This window comes from Epinephelus moara, chromosome 21, assembly GCF_006386435.1.
Source record: "Epinephelus moara isolate mb chromosome 21, YSFRI_EMoa_1.0, whole genome shotgun sequence".
NCBI lineage: Eukaryota > Metazoa > Chordata > Actinopteri > Perciformes > Serranidae > Epinephelus > Epinephelus moara.
The window spans coordinates 8,867,440-8,878,253 of record NC_065526.1 but is presented as its reverse complement, the minus strand read 5'-3'; the positions used below and the strand labels follow the sequence as shown (position 1 = coordinate 8,878,253).

Here is a 10,814-nt window from a genome sequence, read left to right as displayed (position 1 = left end):
GAAAACCCACAAACACCCGCTAACATCTGGCTTTTTTACATAATGGGAAAGGTTACAATCGGCATTCACACTCGGGTCATATAATTCAGCAGCAGACCGGGGTATTTATTAGCATTGATGGAAACACGACACCTGGGTGAACATGCTAATTATAGCCCCTTTACCTGCAAGATGCAATCACGCACCACCACAAAATACCATCCGTCTTTGCCCAAGCAGCGCTCATTCCAAATTAGTCTGCACAGAGTTTGAAAGGTAGACTGAAAAATTAAGACATATATATAAAAAGATTTCTGTGCTGTTGCTGTTTATTGACCTGTTTTCTGGCTGGCAGTGATGTCAAACAGACACACCCAAAAAATAAAAATAAAAATACCCCCGCACACGCAGTCTATTGCCTATATTGGTGGAAAAGGGGTATATGAGTCAGTTCCACCCCTTGCTCTGCATCCCACAGCTCCACCCTTTACTCCCAGTATGGTCACTTCTTCAGTTCAGTTATACCTTTTGTTTGTTTTGTTCATTTAATCACCTATATTCATATGATCATTGTCACTTTACAGTATAACTTCAGACTGCGAGAGCTCATCCATGCGTGCAGATCATCTGTCTGTCACTGGTAGCATCCCTGAGAGTCTGGAAGAGGTCGAGAGATGTTGTGGAACGCCCACTGCAAGATGCCGTCGATGGAGCCCGGCTGAGATACGAGCAGAGAAAAACACAGTAGGATCAATCACTGAGCAAAAGTCCCGGTGACATCATTTGACATGTACAGCATGATGTCAGTGACAACAGTGATATCACATAGCAACAGTCTCTACCAGATTATTACTGCAGTTATCAAGTTATATCAGGTTATGTTTTTAGTTTAAGGTCATTCTGTCAGCACATTCAGATTTCATTCAGACTGAAAAGTGCAGCCAGGAAACAAAATGAAATATTTCAGATCTGATTATCTTAGTTTATAAATGTGTTAAGAGTTATGTGTTTCAACAACAGTTTTGAAAATGAAAATAAAGATGAAGTGAATAAGACGCCCTACAATGACCCTGATCAGTTTCCTGTCCTCGGTGTTAAGAGTTCGTTGTGCCTTGAGACCAAAATCCTTTTTACAACCAGGAGGTAAGAAACATATTTAACTATACTGTAAGCAAATCTTTTGGTATTATTAAATACATTTTTACTTAACCTGACAAACTAATTTTGCCTTTTCGCAATGCATTATAGTGCAGTCTATTCTTATTTAAAGGGACAGCTCACCCCAAAATCGAAAATTCATATTTTTCCTCTGTAGTGCTATTTATCAGTCTGAACTGTTTTGGTGTGTGTTGCACTGTTTTGGAGATATCTGCCATAGAGATGTCTGCCTTCTCTCGAATATAATGGAACTAGATGGCACTCAGCTTGTGGTGCTCAAAGCGCCAAAAACTACATTTGAAAAACTCAACAGCAATGTCTAGTTCCAGAAATCATGACCCAGTTACTCAAGATAATCCACAGACCTTGCTGTGAGCAGTTTCATGTAGGAACTATTTTCTTTCTACCAAACTACACCCACCAACTGTATCATTGCGCAGAAGGAAGCGTGCATCTACTGCTAGCTCACCTAGCTCCATTGAGTTAGCTAATGTTACAGCTCAGCCGAGGTTGACGCCATTAATGTTTACACCTCAAGCTATCACAAGTGCAGCAATGACACAGTACCAATACCAAGTCTGTCTGTCACTGATTTATGGGCAAACTTTTGCACAAGGCCAATGCACATGCTTGGAACTGGCGATGCCTCCAATTGAGTGATTTCAAAATAATTTTACACACCTGGTTCAACATTGTTATTGAATATAACCTGTGAGTTTTGTAATTATTAGACAAAGAATTTCTGATTTATAGTCTGATTCATGTGATATATTTGTTGCAGTTGTCGTGCCCCCCCAGTCAACAATTTGAATGAAATTCTTAGGGTATATTTCAAGTACTAATGTGGGCATGACCGAAGTTTAGTGACAATTGGCCCAGCGGTTGGGGAATATGATCTGCTGATGTGCTAAGCGACATCCTTTTAAAGATCATCAGTCATTTTATAAGCAATGTCCAATAATTATCCACAAAAAATGTGGAGGCAATCGGAGCTTCAGTTTAGGAGATGTCAAAAATGTATGTTTCAAAAAATCAAAAATGATGGAAAATCTAACCAGGTGGACTTTCATGTTTCAAGGCAAATTTGTAGGGTGTAAATAAATGAATGTATGTACCTAGTTTGGTGTAAATTAGACTTACAACATAGGACTCAAGGTTGACATTTACACTCCATAAGGCTAATTGGGGCCTTCTTTGTTGAGCAGCATTTGCCTACAACTTCCTATCACTGGTGAAAATTTCATGTGTCTACGACGTACCATCTCACAGGAACTTTCAAAACATTTATGAAGAAGATTTAGAATAAAGAAGAAGCACAAAAATAACAAGGTTTTAGCTTTTTGGGGTTGAACCTCTATAACACACAGTTGGACTTCAACATCTGCACATGAATATCTCTTGTATAAAACAGAAACTAGACTACAGCACAAGAGCACAATGACAGCTCATTCTCTGTCTGTGTGATAAGACGTGCCGCCATGTTGTGTCTGACATGCATGGTTATATTCATATCATGTCTGCATCTGTAACTGAACCTCACTCACATCTCCCAGGATGGAGTCCAGTTCATCTTTATGGAGGACGGGCTCAGGGACAGAGGAGCTCTGATCATGACTGATTGTGTTTTGAACCACTGGGGCGAGCTGGAGACACACACACACACGTGGGAGAGATTACTCATATTACACTCCATTACATTGAGATAATGAAGGTGTATATATCATCTGTACACACGCACACACGTGCAGACACACCTGTAAGCCTCTAGATGATTCAGCCTCCCTCTCTGCAGAGCTGCCCCAGGGCCTGGAGCAGGACAAGCAGATGGATCTCCCTCTAGCAAACACAAGCACACTGTGAGTGAGTCAGACTGTTTTCTGTGCTGTATAATGTTACTGTCCATCAATATGTGATATCCAACACTCAAGAGGAAACAGAGAGGGACCATTTCTTTTTAGATTGACTCTGTATGCAAAAATATTATCCAACGATTCCCTAGGATCATATGACATTTATAAGACACTAAAAGATTTGAAGAAATTGTTAGAATTCTACTAAACATGGTAAAGGGAATCTTAAATTTATCACACAGAAGCATTCTGAACAAAAAGTCAAATAAGCAGCGCTACATGAGATCATCACATGGATTTTGTATCTCTGGGAGCATTTGTAAAATCATTGATCTTCGTTTACAGTATACATTATACTGTATACCCTGCAGTCCATTTACAATCCATTAGTCAACATTAGCCAGACAGTGATCACACCCTTAATGCACATTGTTGATCAATACTAACACAAACAGGAATTCACAGGAAGGTCTCTGCCAGTAGGAACATATGTACACACTGATGCATAGATCACACTGAGGCCGTGATTAGAGTTCGTCATGCTTGTGGGAAGTATTCACATGTTGTCATCTTCTGATGACATCTCATCATGAGTCTGCTGTCAGATAATACAGTTACAGAAGAAGTGGGGAGTGGATGTCTTACTTGGAAAAGTGGCAGTGTGTGTGGAAGCGCTGCAAACACTGGAGGCAGGGAGTCAGGTCTCCTCCTCCCAGGTGACAAACACCACACACCTCCCTCACACTGTGCAGCTCTCCACCTGAACACTGGTCACACATTTTAGGAAACAGGACAGTTTTTTCAAGTAGCAGTAAAGGGAGTAAAATGGAAGTTATTTTAAAAGCATGATGATGATAAAATAAAGATTGCACCAAGCAGAACATCAACAAGTCTTTACCTGGTTTCTGCCACTGGGCTCATTTGTAGAAGCTGTGACGCTGGTGAGAGACGAGGATGACAGCGAGGAGAAGAAGGGGACGTCTATGATGGAGTTACTGGAGCTTGTGTTTGTTTGCTGCGGCTGGGCAACGAGCGGCTGTGATATAAAATATCATGACCATGATCAGTAATAGAAAGTGGAGAGCAAAAATCCTGCAGACTAAAAAACTGTCAGACTTTATATTATGCTGTCAGATCATGAAGATGTATAGAGGAGGAACGGAGGCAACACCCGCCATCATTTATGTTAAAGGAGCTGTATGCGACATACAGAGCAAATCTATGAGTCAGAGTCTGAGCTGGGATTGTCTGCACATGGCTCTCAACATGGAGACAGCTGAGTTGAGCAGCTCAACATCAGATATTTCGTCAGTATTTGTGCACGTTGTCTGACAGCTTATGGATACTGACAAAACAGAGCAGTACCTCCGTTGATCATGGAAGCAGTGTTGTGTATTTCAAGCACAGTACGATCGTAGGAAGCCATGGCATGTTTGTGTCACCTTTTTTGTCCAACTGCACCTCCTTCCTAAACATTCAAACTGTGTACAGCCTGGGCAGCCAGAAAAAGACAATGATATTGTCTCATATCATTCCCAGGCCCCCAAATTGCATCAAATCATGTCGTGGCAGATGTTGTCATATCAGAAAATATCATATTGTTGTCCAAAGAACTGACATAATGTCATATTGTGATGAAACATGTGATTTGCACTCCTAATAGTGACGTTCTGTGTGTTATACGCCGTTACTTCAAGATTCAATGTGCAGTTCTGAAGACAGACAGCTGATTTTTGAATCTTATCTTAAGGACGTCAGATATTGACAACCTTTGGTTGGTAGTCGGACTGACTACCAACCCAAAGCATCAGATGTTGATGACCAGGGAATGTGACTCAACAATCAACAATCTTTCCACAGAATTTAAGATATAAAAAGATAGAAAAGTGCTGGAAATGCAGTGTTTATTTTAAGAAGCAGGTCATAAATAGTTCATTTCATCACCTTTGTTACTCAGGAAGTCATAAATCAATGACCATTATGATCTGAAAACATTTAATTATGGCTTGCGAAGAACCTTTACACAAAAAAATATTTACAGTCTATATGTACACCAGTCAGTCTACCTGTACATTTCTTTATGTAATAACCTTTCTTCGGACACTTACCTGTAAAGGAAGTTGGGCTTTCTCTCTTTTCACTCTGTTTCCAAAGCACCACTCACACTGCCAAGAGCCACTGCAGATGAAACATTTAATCCAACATTAAAACCTTTTCAGAGTTGAAAAAACCCCAAGGTAAGCTAATATACGGAAAGAATTACACACACATATAGATCTTGTATTTTACACCTTGGTATACATGTAAGTGGAGGATCCAAGCAGGTCAGATGAAAAGCTCGAGGACAGCCATCACAACAAATCAGCTCCCCTCCGTCCTTACACACTGCACACTCATCATCGTTATATTGACCCTACACACTCAGAGATACAGAACATTATGAGGTATTTATAATACACACACATTCAAAATGAAAGGCTGTGAATGAGTTGATCTACCATGCTTGTGGTTGTCTCCCCCTCATGGTGAAACATGTTCTCAACAGCTTTGGACATGGATGCTCCATTTATCTCCTCTGACTGACCAGAGGAATAAAATTCTGCACCGACTTTAATGCACTTTAAGCCACTTCCTGTTGAATAGAAAATACTTTTGCAAATATTTTTTTATAAGCATTGATTGCTGATTCCCATATTATGCTTTCTGTGTTGTGTAGTACTCAGTATATCTTCAGTGCTCACTCATACATTTCACTGTGGTTGCATGGTGTAGCTCTGTATTTCTTTACATCCAATTTCTTTTCAGAATTTAAACATTCATATTTGGTGTCCTGATGATGCAGGGAAGTCTTATACATAAAAACAGTGGCGTACCATCTGAGCCAAGCATCTGTTTGATGTGGATCTTCTCTGTGGATTTGAGGCCAACTGGCAGCTCAGTTAAGGAGGCAGAGGAGGAGGAGGAAGACAGAGGGGCAGGTATCTGGACTGAAGACGACACGGCCTGAACACCTGAGGTAGAACAAAGGTTAAATGTGTCTGTTATATTTGACCATTTATTTATCTATTTATTTTAGAACATGATTGATTTGTAATTACTGGTTCCAGATGTTAGCTGTGGGGCCGCAGCTTCACTCTTCACTCTGTACAGCCTCACTTTACCCCCTAGGAAAAAAATACATGTTTTACTATAATCATTGTTGTTGTTAGAAAACAGAGTCAGAAGAGATGTATTTTGGGAAATAACCTGGTCCATCGCTTGTCTTGGCATGATACTTTAAATGCAGACTGTGTGAGTTTGTCTCTCTGTCCTCATGGCTCCTTTTCTTGACGTGAGATGTTTTGTGGCCTCCAGAGGATTTCTTCTCAGCTTTGGAACCCGCATCATCCCATCCTGTCATCAAAATGTCAGAAAAAGGCAAAAATATTAAAGATTAAACTTTATAAACTGTTTTGAATGTCACAGATAGAAAACTCTGTCCTGAAAGTACAGGGAGCACTGATAAGAACTAAGGTGGGAGATGGTAGCTTTGACTTCTAGTCACATTACTCTCTACAAATCGCTTAACTCTTAAAGAGACAGTTCACCCCCAAATCAAAAACACACATTTCTCCTCTTACCTGTAGTGCTATTTATCAATCTGGATTTTTTTGGTGTGAGTTGCAGAGTGTTGGAGATATCGGTCCGACGCCGCAAGTCACTGCCCAAGTTCCAGATTTCGACGACTTCGGAGTGAGACCAGTTTGGGTTACTCAAGATAACCCACAGATCTTGTTGTAAGCAGTAAGCATGAACGACACCAGCAAACCGTATCACCGCACAGAGGGAAGTGTGCATCTACTCATGGACGAGAGGCTCATGCTAGTGACAATGTGAGATGTAAACATTAACGGCATCCTCCTCAGCTGAACTGTGACATTAGGGCTGCTAGGTGAGCTAGCAGTAGACACACGCTTCCTTCTATCAACAATCTAGATTGATTAATAGCACTACAGGTAAGAGGGAAAATATGTGTTTTTGATTTTGTCGTGAGTTGTCCCTTTAACTTTTCTGAAAATTGGACACATTTAAATCATATCTTGAAATTAAGTCTCAGTCTTTTATTGAGCTTACAGTGCACTGATGTATAATGCTAGAAATTCCCAGTATCAATATTGGTTTTATTACTTTAGTAGCAGTTTGTTTTTTATGATAAACTTGGCTTATAAATCTGTTAAATAAGAGACATATAGAAGTATAAGGACAGTACCCTACTTCTCTGTTTTGTTAAGTCCTAGAATATACATTGCAATCAAGTTAAAATGGTCAAACAGACACACTATAAACATTTGACAAATATTTTGGTGAATGTTACACACTGGAGTGCAGGTTTGTGAGCAGCATCTGTAGCTTGGGGTAGCTGTCCAGGTTGTAGTCTTTGGACAAGTTGCTCCAGAAAGCCTGGATGGTGGATCTGCTCTGCTCCAGGACCCAGGTCAGGAGGGAGTACATGGCCTTATGGATCCCTTCTCTGCCTTCCTTCTCTAGAGTGTCCTATGGAAACAAGAAGAAGAATGTGAACTCTGCAGCCTGAATAGCACCATATAGTCCTGCGAATACATGTCATAATCCAAGGTGTTACAGGATTATAATCTGAATTAGTTTGTGGACAACAAGAGAAGAAAGGTCCTTTAATAAGTCATTATGTTTTCAGTGTTTGATGGTTGCACAAATTGCAAACGCTTGTAATAAAAATGAAAAAACAAAACAAGTGGAAACAAGTGACATTTCTGAACAAAATGAAAATGATCTCTACATTCAGATTTCCATGTTTTTCTCACCTTCAGCAGTTGGTCAGTGATGATGTTCTTGTCCACCAAACCGTAGACGAGAGGGAAAGGGTCGTCTACAGCCATAGCAATATCGGTCCGCAGCTCCCTCAGCAGGGAGCGAAGGTTTATGTCCCTTAAAGCTTCCACTCTGGTCATGGTCTGCTTTGTGTGAAAATGAGATCCAAAGTGACTCGGACCTGAGAGGACCTGAGATCTTACAAGAGGAACTCTGGATGGAAGAGGTGTGTCCTTCTCAAGGAAGAACATTATGTACAGGTGCATCGTCTCATGCTGATATATCATCAATCATTTGTGTTTCATGGCTTTTTTCATATAATCCAGAGTTTCTGTTTCTAATCTATGTATATTCTATGTATATTTATCATCATGCATTATGTAGAAAAACTATTGCTGGTCATTTTGACTTGCTGAGATTTTCAGAAACTCCACACTGAAAGTTTCACCCTTGAGGAAATTCAACCGAGGTCACCCTCGACCTCTTGTCTCTGTGGAGTTCATTTCTCCACTAACAGCACTAACTGTCTCCGTGCGCCTGTTAAACCTCAGGGGGATCGAATGACGAGCTGTCCATCTAGGGGAATACCTGTCCTCTCTCATTAGGAGGGCTGAGTGTAAGCGACCTGAAAACGTCACACTGACAGTTTCCTTCTTAAAAGGTTCTTTCCACCTCAACTTCCCCTTAACTATCAGGTTTTCAGACACTGAGTCACTGCAGGGAGCTCAGGATTAGAGTGATTATTATGACTGTTATTAGCAAGAGAAAAATGAACACTGTAAACAATTAACTGATTGACAGGTTGATTATATGGTTGGTTGATTGCTCTCAGCCCATTTGCCTCAGTCGCTGTTACTGTGTCACTTTGTTCGCATTGAACAAACTACACTCTTAAAAAGACTCTAATGTGCTAGAAATTGTTTTAGGCAGGTTGTGATAATTTGGGCTCCTTCTGGTACCATCAAAGTAAAGTTAGACTGAATGACCGTTGGACTTTGACCCCTGAGTACAGTATGCGCAGCTCCAGTTCAGCTCAGTGACTGATAGCTGATGACATCAAAACCAAATGCCATTTCAGTTCATTACAACTAATGCCCTGCATAGTCCACGTAGTATTCTGACCTAGCTCTGTGATAAAAGACTTTTAAAAGCTTACATCTGTTCATATGAGCGTTACATCAAACATTGTGTAACATCATCTAAAAGACTTATTTTATTGTATGTCTTCTATTATATTTTTTTCATTTTTGTAACTGTAACTTCGTCACTTTGGCCGATGATTTTTGTTCGTGATTGTATTTGGCTACATTATCAATATGTATATTCACACCCTTTTCTAAAGAAAATTAAAGACTGAGGCAATTTTATTACGTTTGGTAATTTGGCAAAGCAGCATAAACAGGTTTAATAAGGAGCCACAAGGTTCTCTCCCACAAATCAAACACAATAAACCCCTTTTATGTTTTAGGATAACTATAAAGACATATATTGCCAATAGTCTGTGGTAACCAAATTTTGGCAAAACCAGGTTGGTAGCTCTTTTTCAGACACTTAGAATAAATCTACTATGTAAAGTAGATGTCATGCAATGCTAAATGTCAGTTAAGGCTAACTGTTGGCTACCAAAATATTAAACTGCAGGCAGCATTGTGAAGGATATTTTGCCCCTGTAATCTATGTTTCCAACGTCTACTTTTGGATAGTATTGTAACTAATTCTGAATTCCTCCTTCTTAAAGGTTTAAAGATAATAATCATTGTGATAATAATGCATTGCATTTATGCAGCACTTTTTTATAACACAAAGCGATTAAGGTACTTGTCCTACCAGGCTGGACATGCAGACTGCCAAAATATATTACCCCCTCCATAATACACATTCTCTGCCCTACTATCAAGTGTTTTATTTAATGTACTTTGGACATATAACTAATAACTTTGGTTCATATATGGAGATGTTGCTACTATTTTCTTAGCAAGAAACAGCAATCTGCTGCCAGCAGGTGGGGTTTTGCTATCACCTCTTGTTATTTGTGCAACATTAACCAAAGATATTAAAGTGAGGTGTGAAGACAGTAAAATAAAAAACACCTAATGAAATTATGTGTCGCAAGAGAAAGCCTGTTCTAAAATGAGGTAGTCCTTTTAACATTTTCTCATTTAGCAGCAAACCATAGACTGTATAAAATAATATTACAAAAGAACTGTATAGTCTACAATGGCCTTTCAAAAAACTGCTAATGTGGTTCAAGGAGCTCTATGTGAAATTCAGTGTGTATGAGCTGTCTGCACATGATTCTTCACATGGAGGTGGCTGAGCAAGAGACTAACAGCTAACAATGCTAACTCCATAAAAAGCACTAAACAACAATTACAGTGATGACAAAGCCAACAGGATTAACCAGGGTGGGCGCTACCCTTCAGTGACAACCCCTAATATTCGCAGTAATATAAACAGATCATCTCTATAAACAGATTTTGCACATGTATGCACAATCTGTAGGTGACAGGACAAGATTTAGAGTCAAAAGTGTTCTGGTTTGCGTTTGTAGTCTGAGATGTATTTGTTAATCACTTCTGAGCAGCAGATAAAGAGTTCACATTGGCCATTGGCTGCAGATGAGTTAACTATAGCTTTATATTAGCTTTTTTTATCTGCTTATGTAGAGATTATTAGCTGAAATGGCTACAGCCCAAAATGTTGGCTGCTGCCCCCCAAGGCTTTATTGTAGTCAGACTGATAGCCAGTGGGTCCTGAGATTGACTGCCATGTGAGTGCAGTGCAAAGCAGCAACACTGAGCTCACGCACTAAGATGCATGCTCAGTACCAACTTACCACAACAAAGAACAGAGAAGCTCGAAGCTTACAAAACATACAGCGGGAGCGTGACTTCATTCTCTGCTCAGGACGCCATCACTCCACTGTATCTTTACACAGCAAGTGGTGGTATGCTGCTATATTAATGCTCTGAGTGTTGTATACAGAACCTTTGCAGACAT

The 10,814-nt window shown here is 39.9% G+C and overlaps 1 protein-coding gene across 1 annotated transcript; it reads right to left on the bottom strand.

The window, feature by feature from the left end:
* Positions 1 to 421: 421 nt before the first annotated feature.
* Positions 422 to 7,954, bottom strand: aire (autoimmune regulator). The gene is made up of 13 exons (XM_050033447.1): positions 7,808 to 7,954; positions 7,346 to 7,520; positions 6,234 to 6,380; positions 6,086 to 6,151; positions 5,861 to 5,998; positions 5,486 to 5,619; positions 5,279 to 5,400; positions 5,096 to 5,165; positions 3,886 to 4,023; positions 3,633 to 3,754; positions 2,878 to 2,973; positions 2,673 to 2,751; positions 422 to 697 (listed from the first exon to the last, which is right to left on the bottom strand). Exons 1-13 carry the CDS (start codon positions 7,952 to 7,954, stop codon positions 614 to 616), a joined length of 1,518 nt encoding a protein of 505 aa, XP_049889404.1. The 3' UTR covers positions 422 to 613.
* Positions 7,955 to 10,814: the final 2,860 nt, after the last annotated feature.